The sequence below is a fragment of the Vombatus ursinus genome, unplaced genomic scaffold (genome assembly GCF_900497805.2).
Source record: "Vombatus ursinus unplaced genomic scaffold, bare-nosed wombat genome assembly UNPS02015255.1, whole genome shotgun sequence".
In the NCBI taxonomy this organism is placed as follows: domain Eukaryota; kingdom Metazoa; phylum Chordata; class Mammalia; order Diprotodontia; family Vombatidae; genus Vombatus; species Vombatus ursinus.
In genome coordinates, this window is record NW_020955033.1 from 24236334 (window position 1) to 24258075 (window position 21742).

Consider the following 21742-nt stretch of genomic DNA (forward strand, 5'->3'; position numbering starts at 1 on the left):
TATGAAGAAGGCAGAGCTGGTTCAATATTAGGAAAACTAGCAGCATAACTGACCAAATTAACAAAATCAACAGAAATCATGTAATTATTATAATAGATGAAGAAAAAGCTTTTGACCAAAAAAAAAAAACCTAGAAATTATGGCGATAAATGGAGCTTTCCTTGAAGTGATAAGTATTATTGGTTTACAAGCAAAAGTAAACATTATCTGTAATGGGGGAAAGCCATAAGTCTTTTTTAATAAGATCAGGGTTGATTCTGGAGAGCAATTTGGAACTATGCCCAAAAGGTTATAAAATTGTGCATACCCTTTGATCCAGCAAAACCACTACTAGGTCTGTATCTCAAAGGGATCATAAAAAAGGGAAGAGTACCCTCATGTACAAACATATTTATAGGGGCTCTTTTTTGGTGGCAAAGAATTGGGAATTGAGGGGATGCGAATCAATTGGGGAATGGCTAAACAAGTTGTGGTGTATGAATTAATGGAATACTATTGTGCTATAAGAAATGATGAACACGTAGATTTCAGAAAAACCTGGAAAGACTTACATGAACTGATTCTGAGTGAAGTGAGCAGAACCAGGAGAACACTATACACAGAAACAGCAACATTATACAATGATCAACTATGATAGACTTAGTTCTTCTCAGCAATACAATGACCCAAAACAACTCCAAAAGACTTGTGATGGAAAATGCTATCTAATTCAAAGAAAGAACTATGGAGTCTGAATGCAGATCAAAGCAAACTATTTTCACTTTGCTTTTCTGTTTCTCATGGTTTTTCCCTTTTGTTCTGATTCTTCTTTCACAACATGACTAATATGGAAATATGTTTAACATGACTAGATGTATAACCTATATCAGGCTGCTTGCTGTCTTGGGGAGGGGAGAGGGGAGAGGAAGGAGGAAGAAAAATTTGGAACTCAAAATCTTACAGAAATGAAAGTTGAAAACTATCTTTACTTGTAATAGAAAAACATAAAATACTATTAAGTTTAAAAAAATTGTAAAAAGAAAATAAAAAAATTGAAAAAATAAGATCAGAGTTGAAGTATTATTATCAGTAGTAGTAGTAACAGTAGTATATTAAAAATTTACTACTAATATTAGTAATACTATTAGTATAGTATTAGTAATGCAGGCTTTAACAATTAGACAAGAAAAAGATACTGAAGAAATATAAACAATGAAAAAACAAAATGATCACTTTTTGCAGACGATATAATGATTTATATAGAACCCTCAAAGAGTAAACTAAAAAACTAATCAAAATAATTAACAACTTCAGCAAAGTTGCAGGATACAAAATAAATCCACAGAAAATCATCAGTGTTTCTATAAATTGTCAACAAAACCCAGAAGGAATAGCTAGAAGAGAAATTACATTTAAAATAACTACAGATACTATAAAATACCTGGGAGTTTACATGCCAAGACACACACACAGGAACTATATAAATACAATTACAAAACTCTTCACACACATAAAACCAGACCTAAACAGTTGCAGAAATAGTAATTGCTCATGGGGAGGCTAAGCCAATATAATAAAAATCACAATGCTACTTTTTTTCTTGGCTAATGCAGAAGTTTCTTTTCCATGTCTGTATATATTTGTAATGAGTTTTGTCTTCCTTGCCTTCTCAGTGTTGAAGGATGCAGAGAAGGTATTTGCAATTGAAAACAAAATAAAATTTCAAAAAGATATAGTACTCATGTAAGCAAGGGACTAGAAGTGGGGTAGAAGAAAAAAAGGACACTATTTAGTATCTTCTCTGTTTCAACAAGAAAAGTAGGTAAGTGCTATGAAAGATGTACAAAGTGAAAACACAGAAGTAAGAGATTATTTCCAGCCTAGCAGAATGAAGGAAGGAATCAGAGAACAATATCTTAATCTTTGGTTCTATAACCGTGATAGTATTTCCTCATTTGGGGGGAATTCTTTTTCAGAATTTACAGAGGGAAAGGGGCAGGAGACAGGAGGTGGTGGTAGTGGTGGTGGTGGTAGTGGTAGTGGTGGGGATATCAGCTTTTAATTCCAAACATGATTAAAAACTAAACTTAATGTATTTACATAAAAAATTATCTCTATTTCAAAATATACTTTATAATCAATTGCAAACTCACCGATCTTCCAAAACTTTAATGGTGTCATGAAGGGCTTTCTGTTGCTCTCTGAGTTGCTGATTTTTGGTAAAAAATTCTTCCAATCTCTGTGCATCTCTTGAGAAAAAAAAAGAAAAGAAAAGTATTTTTATGAAACAAATAGCCCTAAGAGGTCAAATATTATTACTATGGGATTACAAGGAATTGTTTCAATACCCTCTCATTTTATTAGCATTTGGCTTCTTTAAAATGTCTAAAATAACTAATCAGCCAGAACTTGGAAACAAAATTGTATACAGTTTTAATTCGACTGGATAAGAATGATAAGAACTACCTTAAATTCCAATGCCTTCCTATTGGTTTTCCCCAAAAGGCTAAGTGGTTGAAAAATATTTATTTTTTTAATATTAAGGGCATGAAAGGTATACAATATGAATGACTTTCAGATACTAACAAAATTAAAGAATCATAGCTTTCCACTTCTTATAATAACTGCTATAAAGTTTCAACTGTAAGCAATCATAATGTACCTTTTAAAATACAAAAATTCATGATATAGTTGATTCTTTTAAATTGCTGTTTCTAGTTCAGCAGAAAACCAAATTATTTTCTAATTTTCCAAAAGGTACATTTATGTATGCCCAAAAATTCAGCTCATAAACAATAAATAAATTCGGACCACAATTTGTAATTTTAGGTAAATCCCACAAAAATCAAACAACTTAATCATGGTTTCAGAACATAATTAAATTCATATGCAGGATTGTCTTTTAGCTTCTGTGCTACTAGATAATATCATCTCCTTAAGTACAGCATTAAATCTAAATGATCTTAAAAGTGCCATTATACACACACAAATGTGTACACATACACAAACACACAAATTATAAGTCTATATATTTGTTTATAAGAATTTATATATTTTGAGTGAAAAGTATATATCATAAAGGTATTTTCTATAACTATCAACATGATGAAATACACTTTACATTACCATTTGACTTTCTGGCAGCTAAATATTCTATGATAACTCAGAACAAAGAATCAGCAAATATTTGTCTTAAAACTAAACCAAGTTATGAAAGATAAATAAGACAGCTTTAAAAGTATAAAACTAGCATCTCAATTACTTGATAAGTTTCCTCAAACCAGTTGTAAGAATAACGGTCTGTGTAAATTTATAAATTCCTTAGAAGGGTAATATGATGACTCTTAAACTGTCCAAAAAAATCAGTCACAAAAATTTTTTCAAGGCCATACAAATGAGTCTACCAAAATAGTTCAAACAACTAAAAATATATTAGAGTTTTGTTCTGACAACTAGGATACAATGCAATAAAAGGGATCCATACTGGAACCTATCCAAAACGGGTTAACTATACTATACCAAAAGAATTTTGCTTTAAGGCAGTTTTATCTGTAAGTGTATCCCAATGTACATATTTCCAGAATGTCATCAAACTAATGACTCAGTATAATTCTTGGGGTTAAATGGCTATTTTGCTGAGTCAATGGAATATTTTGCATTCTGTTTATATAACAAATGCACTAGTCATATGTAAAATATTGTAAACAAATGACAAATTGTAGGTGCAAAATTATATGTACGTGACTTTAAAGTAGCAAGACTGATTTGACAAACCAAAAACATAGTTTTGCCTCATTACTTTAGTAGGTCTGAATAAAAAAAAACAGGTAGAAGACAGTTAAATCATTATGAACCTGACTCACCACAAAGAAATTGTCTTCTGTGATAGAAAAAATGAAAAAGTCAAAATGCATAAATTGAATTTAATTGTATTTAATACAATTTTTATTTATTCAGAGTCCTTGATTTACAACTTTAAAAATCCACTAGTAAAAGAAAGGATTTTCTTGAAAATCCCTTGCAAAGGTGATTTGCAAATGCCAAGTGGGCAGTCATAGCAGAAACTTCAGAAGATTCAATAAAATCAATATAGCTATGAAGAAACTAAAGCACTAAGATTTAGGAAGACAGAAGTCATCCTTTCACTGAACATAGCAAATGGGATGACCTCTTTCATTATTTAACCATATGGACTATAACTTATTAAATACTTATTATGTACAAAAGCACTATACTAGATGCTCCCAAAGAGATAACAATAGTGCCTAAAATTTTCATCTCTCCTAACAAAATTAGTCATGTCCATCAGTTTATTTTAAAAAACTACATTCAATTAATCAATAAATATTTATTAAGCACCTACTCTGAGCATATTACTGTGCTAGGCGCTGACGATACAAAGACAAAAATGGAACAGATCCTGGCTCTTATAAAGTAAAATGTATGCAATTGCAAGTCAGCATGATTTACGACCAAAATATAAGCCTGGGAAGATTTAATGATAACACATTTAACTGTCATGTCTCTGTCTCAAGGAGGGATTCCTAGGGGCAAGAAGCCTCTGGAAACAGAAAAAGCTATACTCTTATCACAATGGTATTTGGTAATAGGGAGAAAAAGACAAAAAGGACTAAAATCAGTAGAAATCCAGTCTCTGGCCTGGAAGCAGTCTTAACTTGATCTGTGGACAGTAGAACCTTAGTAGTTCTCTTCTCATTTCTCAAAGTAGCCACTTACCTTTGCCAGGTATATGACCCCTAAGGGTACTTGAAGTACACCACTATATATACATAGTACTTATATTGCAGTTACTATATAACCAGTCTGTTTTCATACCTGGCATGTTATTCATAGACTTCATAATATTTTAAGCAAGTCATATAAAGCATCATATCTAAATATAAAGAACTTTTTCTTAATTCAATAAAAAAAAGGGGTAACTGGGCAGGGGCGGCCATTGTCAGGGAAAATACACATTAGCATTCTGTTTATAAAATTCAAAAATTTTAGTTACCTAATTTTTAATTACAATTGAGCAACTATCTGCAAGTGAAAATAATTTCATTCTGATAAAGTGGTAAGAAGTAGGAAGTAAAAAGGTAGTCTCCAGTGGCATGTCCTAGGGTTTCATATTTGGTCTTCTGTTATTTAATGTTTTTATTTAATCATATGGAAAAAGTCACAGAATGTTTATCATATCTGCAGATGACATACAACTGGCGGACAGGATTCAGAGAGCTCTTTGATAGGTTAAAACACAGGATATGGAATAAAATGAAATTCAATAAGGATAAATGTACTCTTACATTTAAAAAGTCAAGTTTACAAGTTCAAGATAGAGAAGATAAGGCTAGACAAGAGCGTGTCTGAAATATATGAGAATTTTGGTGGATTTGGAGCTCAATATGATCAACAAAGTGATCTTAAGCTGTCCTGAGAGATCTGGCATCCAGGAATCAAGAGGTAACAGTTTAATTTTATTCTGCCCTAGTCAGACTACATCTAGAGCATTTTGTTCAGTTGTTAAGTATCACAATTTAAGAAAGACATTGACTAGCTGGAGAGTGTGCAGTGGAAAACAACCAGAACAGTGAAGGAGCTTGAGTTTATGACATATGATAACTAGTACAGGAATTGGGAATATTTAGCCTGAAAAAGACAACTAAGGGGAACGTGATGGCAGTCTTTAAATACACGAAGGGCTGTCATATGGAAGAGAAAATAGATTCATTCTGCTTTTTATCATAACTAGAAGCAAATGGGTAGAAATTGTGAAAACCCGAATTTAGGCCTGATATAAATAAAAACTTCCTAACAATAAGAACTATCCAAAAGCATACTTGGATTATCTTGAAAGGTAATGGGTCCTCCCTAATTTGAGGTCTTCAAGCAAAGGCTGAAAGACCACTCACGTATAGGGTATGTTGTGGAGATTTCTGATCAGGTAAGAGCTGGACTAGATGGACACTGGTGTCCCTTTCCAACTCTAAGCTTCCACAATTCTGTGATTATGACAATATCAAAACTTAATACTTACTGTTAATATTTCAGGTTTATGGAAGTATTGTTTTAAACATTTAATTCCTCGACAAGTACAATATACATGTTATTGTTAGGTTTACTTTAAGTATCCTTTGCTGTAAAACTTCAGCTTCTTTTGAAAAACATTTTGGTAGTGAATATAACTTAAAATTTACAATCACCTTGCAAACTGAAATACTACTTGACCAAAATGACTGACATTTTGGCTCTGAAGGTAGTATTCCTAATGAATGGTCTATGACCCGGCATTTACAAGATCATTAGCTTCAATGGTGAATGAAACTACAGCATAAGGGACTTATTGTCCAACTAGTTATCAACTCTGAAATATTAAACCTTAGGTATTCAAAAGAGTCAGAAGGAACAAGACCTTCTATATAAGGCTATTATACATACAATGAGAGGCTTGTAGAATGATTCCAGTGAACCATAATTTAGCTATTTAGTTTGGTATGTATTAAGTCACAAACAGAATGCCACTGATAATACTCATCTTCTAGAGATGATTAAAAAACCGGTAGAAACTAAATCAAATATATTCACTATTCAGGCTATTCTGAGTATGAAATGAATAACATAATAAGTAAATTTCACAATTCTAAAACTGAAAACTATTCTCTCTAAAAACATTTCAGAAAAAATTCTTTACCATTAACAAAAGTGCCTGTCTTTTCCTGAAAGCAAAACATACATTTTACCTTGGGATTTTCAATGGACAAAATCGTTATAAACCTCATAAAACCAGGGAACAAATAGGTAGTAAGAAATTTTAATGATGCAATCAAGAACGAATGCTACTTGATTTTAACTTTTGACTGACTTTTTAAGAAATCTAAACCCTATAATCATGCAGATAACTCTTAAATATAAAGACAGCTACAAGGTGCAGAGGATAGAGAGCTGGGCCTGGAGTCAGGAAGACTCATCTTCATGAACTCAAATCTGTTCTCAGATACTTACTAGCTGTGTGACCCTGGACAAATCACTTAACCCTGTTTGCCTCAGTTTCCTCATATGTAAAATGAGCTGGAGAAGGAAATGGCGAATCACTCTAGTATCTTTGCCAAGAAAACCCCAAATGGGGATACTACTGAAAATGACTGAACAACAACACAAAGATGAGGTCTGGCTGTGAATTTAAGTTCACTACAGCTCCGTGCCATTAGAGGTGTCAGGAAAACAGTAACTAACTGTCCACAAAAAGAGCAGGGAATTTATGATCTTTCCCTATACTGTGATCATGTTGATAATTCAGTACTGCCTAAGTGGGAGCCATTGTGTAAGAAGTGCAATGAGTATTCACTGAGGTTATAAAAATGTGGTTTGTGTACCCCATCTTGACTCTTCTCTTCAGGAGAAACCTGTTGGGAGCTTCTCTAGAAGTGAAGGAATCTGAGAATTAGGAGTTCTCTCTTGTAGCAGAACTTCATAAGGAAATAGAATATATAAATTAAATAAAGTGTTCTGCAGCATCTATAAAAGCTGTTTTTAGTCATACTCTAATAAAAACCGATTTGAAATGCCCAACTATCAATCTGAGCCAATCAGCCCAATCCATATTGCTTACACACTGCTTCAGCTTTGACTCCCCTATTATACTGTATGTGACTTTAAAGATTTCAAATTTAGTCAAAAATTTAGCCTAACCTTGAGAAGGAAAGTATTTCTTTTTACATTCATTTTCAGATTAGAATAGATGAAAATAGGTAAAACTTAAGTGCTCCCAGGTATGTATCCAACAATTCTAGCTTTTCATCACATCCTTGGTTGTTTAAAAGAAAAGGAGAAACTGAAGCCACCTGACACAAAATATAGTGAGATGAAATGATCTCACCGTTAGGGTATAGTGTAAGTGCTGGTACTAAGCCTAAACCTGCCTATAACATGATTATAATATATATTAAGATATTAGATGATAACAAGGGCATTCAATTCAAACCACTGTGCATGGAGTTTTCTTGGCAAAGATACTAGAGTGATTTGCCATTTCCTTCTCCAGTATATCACAAACAGAAGTGACTTGCCCAGGGTCCCGCAGCAAGTAACTACCTGAGGCCAGATTTGAACTCAGGTCTTCCTGATTCCAGACCCAATGCTCTATCCACTGAGCCACTTAGCTGCCTCCACTTATGCAGTAGCTGTTTATAATTTGTAAAACTGAATAATTATAATATGATCTAAAATGATTAGTAAGGAAACAAAGCAAAATTAAAATTTGCCTTCTAAAAATTTGTTACATTTGTGAATACTAAGTTTTATTTGAATACATTTTTAGAAATCAATTTTTCTCTCCCCTCCTCACCCCTAAAGGCACAAACCAGTATGGTATAATGGAAAGAACATTGGACTGGAAGTCAGGAGACAGGCCTCTAATGCCACCTCTGCTACTAACTAGTCATATGATTATGGGTAGGTAATACTCTGTGCTTAAGTTTCCTTCTATGTAAGATGAGGGAACTGAATCAGATAAATTTTTTTTCCAGTTCAAAAATTATAGGTGACTATGAGAAAAATAAAATACTATTTTCTTTTTAAGCAAAAATATTGATGTTACATTACAGATACTTACAAAATTCGCTCCTTTTTCAGCTTGGTTACTTTGATCTGTAAGGCTGAAAAGTAGGGGAAAAAAAGAACAGCTGTAATTTACTGATATATTTCACAACTTCAGTCTGGTATTTGAATAAGATAGCATTAATGAGAAGGAAATAACATTTCCCTGAAAGTCTATTGTGCTTGTTTTTAAAATGGAGTATTTTATTTTTTCCCCACTTATATGTAAAACCAATTTTCAACATTTGTATTTTAAATTTTTGAATTCCAAATTCTCTCCCTCCCTTTGCTCCCCCCTCACTAAGAAGGAAAGCAATTTGATACAGGTTATATTAATGTCTATGATGCTGAGGTCACTAGGGTCCACTAATTAAATTATTCCTTTCAGTTCATGACATGATAACTATATAGTTAAAAAAAAAGCCTCTGTACATAATTTACTCTTAACAGAAGTTTCAGGTTTAATGATTTTAAGTTTTGTGTAAGTATGTACATATACATATATACCTGTACATGTTAAATGAATTGTTTGTGTTATGACATGATTTCTCTGACAGCATCATCTCCAGGACCTACAAATCCTACTTTTCATTTTTCCAACACATAAAAGTCACTTAACCAAGTTATTTAATTTAACATTCGTATCTGAATAAGTATCTTATTATGTATTTATAACTTTGTTAATGAGAACCATTGAAATGGACACATAGTTTGGTATATTAAACACAACAGAGATCCTCGGAATCTTATGCCTTTATCCTTGGCCTAAGCCCCTGACAGGGAAAGTCACAAAGCAGGTAAATAGCCTGGGTCTTGGACAGCTTTTATGAAGAAATTATGTTGACAGGAAGAGGAATAGCAGGTAAAGACAAAGCAGCTACTAAAAGTCTCGAGTCCAACTTCGTAACTTTTTCTGATATATAATTTTCCTATTTAAAAAAAAATGGTTTTCATATACTCTGGCCACAGAAGGTAAAATTAGCACCAATGGATGGAAGTGTAAGGAAGCAGTTTTCCTTTATTACATAAGGAAACACTTTCTAACAGCTACAGCTATTAACAAATGAAACAGATTGCTTCAGGGAATAGTGAGTTTGCCCTTGTTAAAGGTCTTCATAAAGGGGCTGAACAATTAGGCACATATTGTGGATGCTGTAAAAAAAAAAAAGTCACTGTTTAGGTATAAATGGATAGGGGTCAGACTAAATGATTTCAGGTCTCTTCTATCTTTATGATTCTACTTAAACTATTATTTTAGAAAAGCTTTTCATGTTATTAATGGGAATTTATAATAGCATCATCAATACAATTGTCTGACAAAAAATTAACTGCTCAATCTTTTAAAGACTCTATCTTAGATTTAAGGTTTCCCACTGCTACCTCCATCATTAACTGCTAAAATAATAATAATGTCAACATCCTACATGGGGTTTTTGTTTTTTTTTTTTTTTTGAGACTGGATCTCATTTTCATCCAGGCTTGAAGCACAGTAGTCCACAGGTCAGTCCCATTGCTGAGCAACATGGAAACTTTAACGTGTTCCGTTTTTGACCCTGGCTGGTTTGACCCTCCTTGGACAGTATGGTGGCCCCCTGCTCCAGGAAGCACACTCTACTGGTGGCAGACTTAGTGTGGACACTGGATCAACCTTGGTCTTACTGCAACTCTGAACTCCAAAACTCAAGCAATCTACCAGCCTCTCTGACGTCCCATCCCCCCCCCCCCCCCCCGCCCCCCCTCCCCCCCCTTAGAAGGTGTGCACAACCACACCCAGCTGATTCCAACTTTCTATATGCATCCAAACTCTTCCTTCTTTCTTGTCTTAAGTGTTTGTTTTTTAAACTCTTAACCTATTTTTCTCCCTGGTAGTAGTATGGAAATTAAGTATATTTCACATAGATACTGATACAGTGGTCACATTTCTCTGGTGCTCCAAAATGTCAACAATTTATTCGTAAACTGTGAAACTTAATCTTGTGGAAAAGTAACACCCTTGAGGGGATAGCTAGGTGACTCAGTGGATAGAGCACCGACCCTGAAGTCAGGAGGACCTGAGTTCAAGTCTAGCCTCACACCAAACACTTACTAGCTGTGTGACCCTAGGCAAATCACTTAGCCCCAATTGCCTAAAAAAAAAAGAGAGAAAGAAAAGAAGGGGAAAAAAAAATAACATCCTTGGAAACAAGATTAATGTTAATACTCTTGGGTATAATACTCCCTCAGAGGGTAGACTGAGATACCACTTAGAGATCACATACATTTCTTTCACATTTTATCTTGTTTGTTCTCCATGACGAAGTAGAATTTTATGAATTAAAACTTTTTTTCTTTTTTCTTAGGTAACAGTGATAAATTCATAAGCCCTTCAAATTAGGGGTTTACAACATATTAACTCATTTAATCTTGAAGAACCACCACCAATACATAACCTTGTTAGGGCGGTATTTGGAATTAGTAATCTTTCTTCTCACTCTTTTTCCCTTCCAAAGAATGATTACATGAAAATTTACTTGTTGACAAGATTTCCTTGGCTTTTTGTTTTGGCCGACCCTCTGAAATTCAGACTTGTATTTAAACAAGGAAGGTGGAGCCAAAGATAAAATGGATTCATGCCAAGGACCATTGCAAAAAGGAAGGTAACAATGAGATACAAAAATGTGTATAGACTTCAAAAGAAAAGTCTTGGGAAATATGGAAAGACTACTCTTTTATCTTATAAGCTCTCAACACCTGTGAGACATTTGTTCTGTCATGCAGATCAGTCCAGAAACAGGGGTTTGTGTTTTTTTTTTTAAAGTGCTTGCTATTCATCAAGTCAATTAGGCATCTGCAATTAGAACCCCTATAAAGTGTACTTTAATCCTGCTCCACACCCATCGGAAGGAATGAGGTTGTACAACAATGCAGCTCTTGTATGAACAGGCATTCTGTTCAGCCAAGTATTTGGAATTGTAACAGTGGCAACCTGAGCCACCAGTTCAAGAGGCACTGCTCAAAAGGCCAAACATCATGCTACAAGTAACACTATTCCCATTGGCATCTGAATTTAGGAGCAACAGAACTGATTAAGTATTAGGTGAATATATGTATGCTGAAAGTACAAACAAATTAAGTTTAAATAAGAATCCAGCAATGTAGCAGGAATTGTTTGTTATTCAAAAAAGAGTGTTAAGAATTTGATCCTAATTCCCATTTTCATGCCCTCAACCTCCCCCAGAATATTTAAGTGGACTGAATGATCAAAATCACTTGATTACAAGATCAAACTATATGCAACTGGGACATTTAAAAAGATTTGTGATTGTCCAAATATCAAATATGTTCATAAAATCACTTCCCTCTTAATAACAGATTAATTTGAAGCAGATCATCTCATTTGACTTTGAAGATTAATAATGTTGCTAGTGTTCCTCCGGTGGACAGAAATTTCAAAGTTAAAATCTTTAAATGCATATTGTTTGCCCATATTTATGACATATAAATGTATATCTTAATCTCAAATAAATGATTAAATGTGGACAGTTTCATCTATGTGAACTTAAAACTTTTAAATTTACTGATATACATTAACAGAATGAAAAAGAGTAAGGTCACAGACCTGTCACTGTGGAAATGCTGGCATATTATGGGAAGCTACAATGAATTATCCTTGAAATTTAACTAGCATTTTGCTTAGAAAGATTTCAATACTACACTAAAAACAGAATACCTCTCTTTTAAGTCTTCATAAAAATCTCTAGAATGCTGTTCTGTACTTTGGCAAATTGCAGTGAAACCATAGGAAATTACAGAAGACCCACACAGTTGATTCTGAAGTTATGGACAGAAACTGTATGTTATTTCTCTTTATTTTCAGTCCTCATCTCACTATATCAGTGTTTGTGAATATTAATGTGATTGATAAAATAAATGCAGACATTCTTAAGAAACTAAGTGTATCATGTCTGTTCTTTTAGGAGCAAGATAAAACTGAAAAGAAACGTGTTTTTTCTGTTAATATGACTGTCCCATTTCCATTTGAAAGTCAATAGGCTCAAAAATATGTTGTAACTCTAATTTTATAATAATAACATTTATTCAGTTTTCTATGAGCTCCTGAGCATACTTGCAAGGTGTGAAAAATACTTTTACTAAGGTATAAGAATACAACTGAACTGAGCATCCACATTATTTTAACAATAATGAATCTGGGAAAGAGAATTTTCTAAATTCTAATTCATCATTAATGCATCTTGCACCTGAAAGTAATTAGACAAATAAGAATAAATATAGAAAGGAAGAGGAATCCAAGACTACCTGAAAGGTTATTCATCAAGAAAAATAAGGAAACTTCAAAACATAATTTCTATCAATTCTGAACAAATTAAAATCTTCATGAGACATTTCTAAAATATAAAAGCTAAATAAATAACAATATTATGTATGGTATTTACACTTACATGACATCTGGTACAATAAAATTACAAAACACATTGTGGTAAGTATATACTTTCTTTAGTATGAAATAATTTATCTGAAAGTCCTAAAGCAAAAACTTCATTTATGAAAACCTGTTTTCATGTCCTATGAACATATATGGGATGAAAACAATCTTTAAGAGAAAATCTCCAACCATAATTACACTGTGGCACAATAAAATAACATACACATGCTTGACCAAATTTTGCCTTTAGATACATATGGGAAGGTGTTTGAGTGCATGTAAATATTTATCTGTGGACAGAATATTCAAGTGAAAATGCCATCTTCTTCAGGTACCACTATTCATAAAAACTTGCTTTTTGCTGACACCTAGATTTAAAAGAATTTAGTCAATTTTCATCTCTATTTATAAACTTCAAAACAAATATAGTCCAGGCAAGTCCATGTTTGATGTTTCTCAAATAGCCTCTTACACTAGTTCTATAAGAGGATCCCCACCTTCTTAAAAAATTAACTATCCTTCAGGCATGTCTTTGATGTTATCACATAGTCAGAGGATCTAATTTTATACAAAAGTTTTGGATGAGAAATACTGACAAAGGGCTAAGCATGAAAAAGTCTGCCTGCTGGCAAATTTGACTGAACTCACCTAAAGTATGTTTTTAAATGACCTTTAAATTAGCATTTAAAAGTTTTAGGAATCTGTAAAATACCACCAAATAAATGGGAAAGGAAAGACATTTTGTACATTAAACTACAGAATTTTTCCCTTTTTCTTTATTATTCATGGTAGGCAAACAAGTCATGACTTGCCAGATGGATTTCCCTTGGGAATTTTTTTGTGTGAACTTAACTAATGATGGCACTATGACTGATTAGAGTGTTCACAGCAATTGTATAATTTATTACCTAGAGGATATAAAAAAGCAAGCTGCATTATAAAGAATTATACTGTGTTTTCCCCCCATGAGACTTTCATATTCCTTAAAAGGTGAGTTATCGGAAGATAAGGAATCTCAAACAACGAATGTGATTAAAAAAAAGGCAATGTTATTGAAAAATTATCAACATCAAGTTAAGTATCTGAAAAGTCCTAGTTTTAAACAGAGTTTTTAATGAAGTTGCCCCGAGTCTATCTGGATAAAGAATTCTTAAGCTTGCTGGTTTCTGATAGGCATTAAAAAACAAACAAAAAACTAGCATTCAAGAAAATCTATTAAATACCACAGGATCCCTAAAGGTAATGCAAACAAAGCTCTTAAAGCTATTGGTTATAAAGGTAAGATTAATTGATGAATATTTTAAAATATTCATAAATAAAATTTGGTAAAATGTTAATTTTTCTTTCACAGATGTTCTTGGTAACATGCAGTTACTTAAACATTTGGTCCCATTAAGGAAGGAAGAAGGGAAAACAAGCATTTATCAATTATCTATGTGCCAGGCACTGTGCTTTACAAATATTATCTCATTTGATCTTCACAACAAACCTGGGAGAGGCGACAGTTGAGAAAACGGAGGCAGGCAGATGTTAAATAATTTGTCCAGGGTCACCCAGCTAGTTTCTGAGGTTAGATTTGAATCCAGGTCTTTTTGACTCTTGACTGCTTTAACCCAAGCTACATTAATTTAAAAGGTTACCTTACTTCACTTCCAGATCACAAGGAATATAAAGTTTTAAAAATATCCATTAACACTACTGTAGTTCAAACTTAGTGCTGCTCTACTTGATTTACTCATACTGTAGCCACAATTAAACATTCTCTAGAAAAGCTCCTCCCAAGAATGGGAGATGGAGGTTTGGGGGTGGGTGCAGTTATTTGGTAGATCGTGAAAATTGCTTCTTTATATTAATGGCCTTATCTAAATGTCTGTTTAGTCTAAACTTAAAGTCAAAAATATTTTCATAAAAAAATATTGTAGATGGGACAACTGGAGCTTCTCTATAATTTTCCTTGACTAATCTTACAGATCTAGCTCTAAGATCTTTTAATTGATGCATCCCCCAAACTCATGTATCTTAATCATTTATCCACCAATGCAAGAAAGGGACACATGATAAGACTTTCATTTTAGATGCAGAAAAACTATTTAAAGCTAACACGTTAAATGTCACAAGGTAATATGGCAAATCAAATTTTTTTCAAAAAAGAAGCAAAACAGTATCAATGGCACTCTTCAGTTTTATTTAGTGTGTTGTCATTCATGTTACCTAAAATTTCAAAGGAATAATGAAGTCCAGTAAAGTACAGAACTCTAATTATATTACTTTGTGAGCATATATTCGAGCGGTAAAAAAAGTGAAAATTTAACTTTAAAAGCCAAATTAACAATTTTAAAAGTTACTACCTGACTGGATTTATAATACATTTTATATGAAACATTTTCCACTAAAAAGTAATCCTAATGAAACTAAAAATCATAGGAAAATCCAAAAAAATCTAAATAATAATGCTAGAGCTTGCAGTAATAGTATCATTAGGGTCTCACCAAGTTATTTTAAGATTGAGGCTATGCCATAAAGTCCTTCAAATAACTAAAATGCCTTGGACAGGCTCTAAAACTGATAGATTTTACAATGAATCTTATATTACAATGATTCTGGTTTTAGTGACATTCCAGCAATAAGTGCGTTACAATCTAAGAATTTTAGAGCTAGAAGGGAAAATCAAGTCTATTCACACCACAAACAAACCACAGAGAGGAAAGTATTTAACACACAATTATTCATGAATACAAATGTGGTTGTTTGTAGACCAAAGTTACTTTAACTGCAATCAAAATGGAGCACAAATGGTCAACTGAAGTTAATTATCCCTAGCAAAGTGATCAGATGTCTGTGGCATTCAAAAAGTAAGGGCTTTTTCTAGACTTGGCCAAATTCAGTTCTTTTTTATCTAATGTGCATCTTTATAATATCATTACTTAAGAAAGGTAAAACAACATTGAAAAAAAATTACCTTGTACTTCTTTGTCATGACACTCCTTCAGTTTTGCCCAGAGATCTTTGAAATCACTGACTGTTTCTGCAGAACTGGGGCTACCGCAACTACTTGCAGGAACACTCATCTTGTTTTCTCTATTCCCAATCTTCTGTTTACCTGATGTACTCTCTTCACCTTGCTGTCACATTATATAGTTATGGAGTTGTCTCTGTGAAGACAGTTGGGACACCTGTGCTGAGAGATGACAACACTTTATCAATGTGTGACTTGCAGTTATGAATGGAAATTAAAATAATTTTCAGGTAATCAATTTCTTTTCACAAGAATAGAACTTTTGTAGAAGTTATGCTAAATTAAAGACATTTTGACTGAAAGATTCCAAGCCACATATGGCCAATATACATTTGACTATATTCTTTTGCTTTTTCTATCATATCCAGTCAACTTACATACTTGGGATTGATACATGAACTAACAAAACACTGGATAGAAACTTGGGCACATTCTATGAAAATACTTAATTATGGGGACAATCATCTCAACATGAAGATATACAGACATACATATAAACACACATCCCCTCCCCCACTCTATATACACATGTAGAGAGAAAGTGCTAACTTTTAAAAATAGTGCTTCCAGGTTTTCGAAGAGCTTTGCACATATTATCTCATTTGATCCTCATAACACCTAGAGAAGATGATTCATATTTTTTTACAGATAAGCAAACTATGTTCAGGTAGGTAAAGAAACTTCCCAGACTCACACAGCTACTAAGTGTCCCAAGTAGCTTCTACATTCAGGTCTTCCTGATTTCAAATGCTCAAAAGACTAAATACATAAACTTTAAGTTAAAGCTATATTATCATTTCGGTTATCTGACTGCATTTTCTCTTCATAAAATGGGAGAACAAAAGTGACAAAAGTTGACTATACAGGGATCAAACATATATTAAACTGAAAAGGGCTATACAAATAAGTATATTAACCAAGAATTTTAAAGGTAGTTAATGTTTAGAGGTGCAGCAAAGGTGTGTTTCTCTGTGTACCTGTTGAAAGATACTTACAGAAGTTTCTCAAGACTAATAAATACTTTGAATTATTAGTTACCAAGCTGAAAAAAGGTCATCAAATAAATACTATGAACTAGTCACCATCAGAACATCACACACATAACAAATCTACTGATAATTTGCTAAGTCTCATTTTAGAGAGTTTCAATATCATCTCCTACAAGAAACTCCTTGCCCTAGATGAACAAGAAACTGATTTGAGTCTCCCATTAACTGAGGTTAAATCTTCTAGTAAAGGTGATATCCAATCAAGGAATCCATAAGTATTTATTAAGCAAAGTTTTTATTCAAATGGGGAAGACAATTAAATCTATAAATATATATGGCCTAAATATAAAGTAAACAAATACAAATATACTCAAAGTAGTTTGGGAAGGAAGGCACAAGAAATTGGGATAATTAGAAAAGGCTTCATGCAGAAGATGCTCTTGAGCCGCAAGTACTTCTCTTTAAATAAGAGTAGTACTCTATTAGGATGGAGTGCATTCCAGGCATGTGAGGCAAAACACAAGGAGGGCCTAAACTAAGATGGTACCTGTGTAAGTGGTGAGAAGAGAATGGATATGAAAGATGTTGTTTGGATGTCTTGGGTGAGGGAGAGTGAGAAGTTCAAGGTAATGCCAAAGTTCTGAATCTGTGAGACTGAAAGGATGGCAATGCCTTGGATAGATACAGGGGAATTTGGAAGAGGGTAGGGTTTAAGGGGAAAGATGAATTCAGTTTTAGACATGCAGAATTTAAGATGCTTCTGGGGTATCCAGTTTGAAATACCCAATAGGCAACTGGTGACATGGGACTAAAAGTCAGGGGAGAGACAGGGACTGATTTTGAGTCATGTGCAGAGAAATGATCATTAAACTTATGGAATTTTAGAGGGTTAAAGGAATTTAGGACAGAACCTTGGGGAGTATCCACAGTTAGGGGGCATGAAAAGGATTATGATCCAGCAAAACAGATAGAGGAGTAGTAGGACAAGTCAGTTAACAAGCTCACTAGGTGGTCCTAACCATCGTGCTAAACAATGAAGACACAAAAATGGTTGGGGGGGGAGGGTCCCTGCTCAAGGAGTTCATTAGTGTCAAATACAGCAGAGGTCAAGAAGGATAAGGACTGAGAAAGGACCACCAGAGTTGGCAATTAAGAGATCAATGAAAACTTCAGAGAGCAATTTCAATTGAGTGATGGGTCATGAAGTAAGGGTTGAAGAGTGAGAGCAGAGAAAAGTGGAGAGTATAGATAGTTCTTACAAGGAGTTTGGGTGAAAAGGGGAGGTGAGATAGAGAACAAAAGATTGAGGAGAATGGAAGAGTATAGTGAAGGTTTTTTCAAGATGAGATTAGAAACTGGCATGTATGAAGGTAGTAAAGAAGAAATCAGTAGAATGGAGGAGAGAGAGACTGGAGAGCGGAGAGGATCAAGGCATCAAGTACACATGTAAAGTAGTTGGTCTTGGCAATAAGCGCCACATCTCTGCCGGAAACTGAGGGAAAGGAAAAAAGGAGAGAAGGGGAGGTGATATCAATGCACTTTAAGATTAAGTAAATGGGAGGAACTGGAGTTCAAATTGAATAGTCTCTATTTTCTGACTGAAAAAGAAAGGCCTTCACCCTGGGCTTAACCCTGAATGCCTCACCAAAAAGCAAAAAAAAGAAAAAGAAAAGCCCTCAGTTGAGAAAGAAGGGAAGGTAAAGGAGGCTTGAGGAGAGAAGAGGTTTGAAATAGCTTCTGTGTGGAATGAAAAAGGAAAATTAGGGAGGAATAAAAGTACTGCCTTGTCTCAGGGAGGATCTAGTTGAGGTTAGATAACATGATAATGTAATACAGTCAATCAGCATGGGTGGGAATTTTTATATTTCTATAGCAGTGTTCAGCAGTTCCTCAATAATAGCAGACGAGCTAGATGATTAGAGGAATGCAAGGCTAAGGTCTGGTAAGGATGAGTGGCAATAGGACAAGGCAATCAAGAACAGAGAACAGTGCATAGTTGAAAAGGTTAACTATTGGATAGAGATTACAAAGGGAGAAAATGGAAATCAGAGCAGGGTTAACAGCCTGAGAAAACACTGAGGGACGGAAGGAGAACAATTTCTGGAGATCTTAAAGGAGAATACATTTAGGAAGGATGGAGGCATATGGAATTATGGTCAGAGAGGGGAATGTCAAAGGTTCTAATTTGGGAAATGGAATATGTGAGGATAGATAGTGAGTTCTAATTTCTGATCCACCCCTATAATTGGCTGAGGTAAAGAAGAGAGTAATTGGACTTGACACTGAAGAACTGAGAGGATGGAACATTTGAGGATATTCAAGTCTCTTAGTAGAAGAACAGGAGTTGGGAAAGAAATGAATATTGTGAACCAAGCACCAAACTAGCCAAGAAAGTAGGAGAGTATGACCTGGGGATCAGTGTAACACGAAGACTAAAATGTGGACTCTGTGAAAAGTTCAAAGGCAAACAAAAACAAAAACAAAAACTCTAAATAGGCTGTTAGATGTAATTCTCTACAACAAAATTTCGGTACTTGACAATAGATAGAGATTAATATTTATTAAGTATCTCTAAAAGATACAACATACTTTAATAGAACTGAAAAGATAAACTGTGTCAAACAATGTACTACTTTAATATAGCCCTTGGCTTGCAGAAAAGAAAAACAGTCATGAGTGATAAAAATGTAGGATCTCCCACCTATCCTTTAAGCCTCCTACAGTTTATAAAATGGAACTATTTACTTTACAGGAGTCATCCTACAGAAAAGACATAATTATGTACTCTTCTCTGCAACATAGTCTGTTTTATTTTCATAAAATTCTAAAATCCTTTATCAATATGTCCCCATGCTCCCTTTCAGCTCTAAAATCTATGATCCTATGAACTTATAATATGGAAATTCTAACCTGCAGTGATCCATTCCTAGCCTGAATTTCTATAGCATTTATCCTGTCAAATTTTTTTAGGTATTGTAACATGTGCTGCCTCCCTCTCAACTAAATTTTAAGTTCCTCATGGGACAAGTACTGTGTCATACTTTTGTACTCCCTAGGACAGTGCTAATCTGTTACCTTAAGTGTAAAATTAATTATGAACCTTATCAATTTAGCCAATATGTTAACAATCCACTAGGTGGCAAAGCAGTGATGCTAAGGATACAACAAAGATGAAAGAAAGTCTCAGTCCTTGAGGAACTTAACAATATAATGTGCTAGATGAGACACACACAATAAAAATCTGTGTACAAACTTACCCCTCACCCTGCACTCCAGTGACAGCTTGATGTGATAAAGGGTGTTAAGGCTTGCAGTTATGAGAGCTGTATTCCATTCCAGCTCCAACATTTTACTAGCTATGTAACCACAATCAAGTCACTTGAGTGTCAGTTTACTTATCTGTAAAATGGGGACCAGAGTTTCATAGATTTGGGGATGGATGGGATCTTTGAGGTCATCTAGTCTAACACTCTCATGTAATTACTGAGGACAATAAAAGTCAAAGAAGTCAAATGATCTACTCAAGATCACACAGGAAGTAGTAGAAGAGTCAAGATTTGATTTCAAGACCTCTGACTGATCCAGCACTGTTCCTACTATAAATAGTTGGATTACCTTGCATGATTGTTTTTGGTAAAGGACTTTATGAATCACATGTGTATGTGAGTGTGTATATACATATTTGCATATATAATACTTGATGAACCCTTTAGATGTATACAAAGCACACACATGTACATAAGTTTTATAAAGTACTAGATTTGGAGTTAGCACATCTGGGTTTAAATTCCAGCTCTGCTGGTTAGTAGCTATGTGTATTTGAGCAAGTTGTTTCCTTCTCTAGGCCTAGGCATAATCATTTTTAAAATGAGGATTGGACTAAATCTCCAAGATCTCTTTTAACACTAAATTTTATATGAAAGATCTAGAGAAAGTGCTAAGAAAATTGTAGAAATGATGACTTTTGAGGGCTGGGACGTGTAAGTAAAGAACACTTCACAGAGGTGGCACCTGAGCTGAGTGCAACTTGAAAGAAGGTGTTGTGAACAAGAAATCTATAGATTCTTGTATTCTAGACATGGCAGGCAGTCTATGCATATGGAGGACTGGAACACATAAATGTAAGTAAATAGTAGTAGAATAAAATAAAGTGGGAAAGGTAGTTTGGAATCAGAATCTAGAGATCTTTAAATACTAGGTAAATGAGTTTGTATCCTACAGGCAAAAGGGAATGACAAAATCAGACCAATGCATTAGGAGGGTCTTTTTAGCAAATGTATAAGAGATGTTTTAAAGAGGTGAGAGACTGAAAGCAGGGAGAATAGTTAGAAAACTTATTGCAGCAGTCCATAAGAAAGGTTAAAGTGGGGAAGAGTTGCCTTGAACTAAGGCAGTAGCAACTTTTGTGGTTAGGGAGAGGAACTGTCTCTACAGATACTGGTAAGGCAGAATCTATAGGACTTGGAAATTAATCAGACAAAGCAGTTCCAAGGGCATTCAGGGTTTGGAGCTCAATTTAGGACACATTGAAATTCAGGCTCTAAAGGTGTCCACCAAAGATGAAAATACAAGGTTTCGCAAAAGTCTTTTCAGTTTAGTTTAAAACTGTACTAAGACTTTTCGGAGGAGCCTGTATAGAACTAGAGCTCAGGGCAAAGATACGGATAGGGGAGTTATCCCATTCAATTCAAACGAAGAGAAGAGAAGAGAAGAGAAGAGAAGAGAAGAGAAGAGAAGAGA

General features: G+C 34.2%; 1 protein-coding gene across 3 annotated transcripts in view; it reads right to left on the minus strand.

The window, feature by feature from the left end:
- LOC114031944 (DNA endonuclease RBBP8-like) overlaps window positions 1-21742 on the minus strand; it is a 122035-nt gene that overhangs the window by 72942 nt on the left and 27351 nt on the right. For 2 of the 3 annotated variants that reach the window (XM_027847164.1, XM_027847162.1), the window contains exons 2-4: window positions 15957-16170; window positions 8591-8633; window positions 2133-2228 (exon numbers count right to left, since the gene is read on the minus strand). In XM_027847164.1, the coding sequence (XP_027702965.1) occupies window positions 2133-2228; window positions 8591-8633; window positions 15957-16065 (248 nt within the window). In that variant the 5' untranslated portion in view covers window positions 16066-16170. Of the gene's footprint in view, window positions 1-2132; window positions 2229-8590; window positions 8634-15956; window positions 16176-21742 lie in introns of all 3 variants that reach the window. The other variant, XM_027847163.1, reaches the window with a different exon arrangement.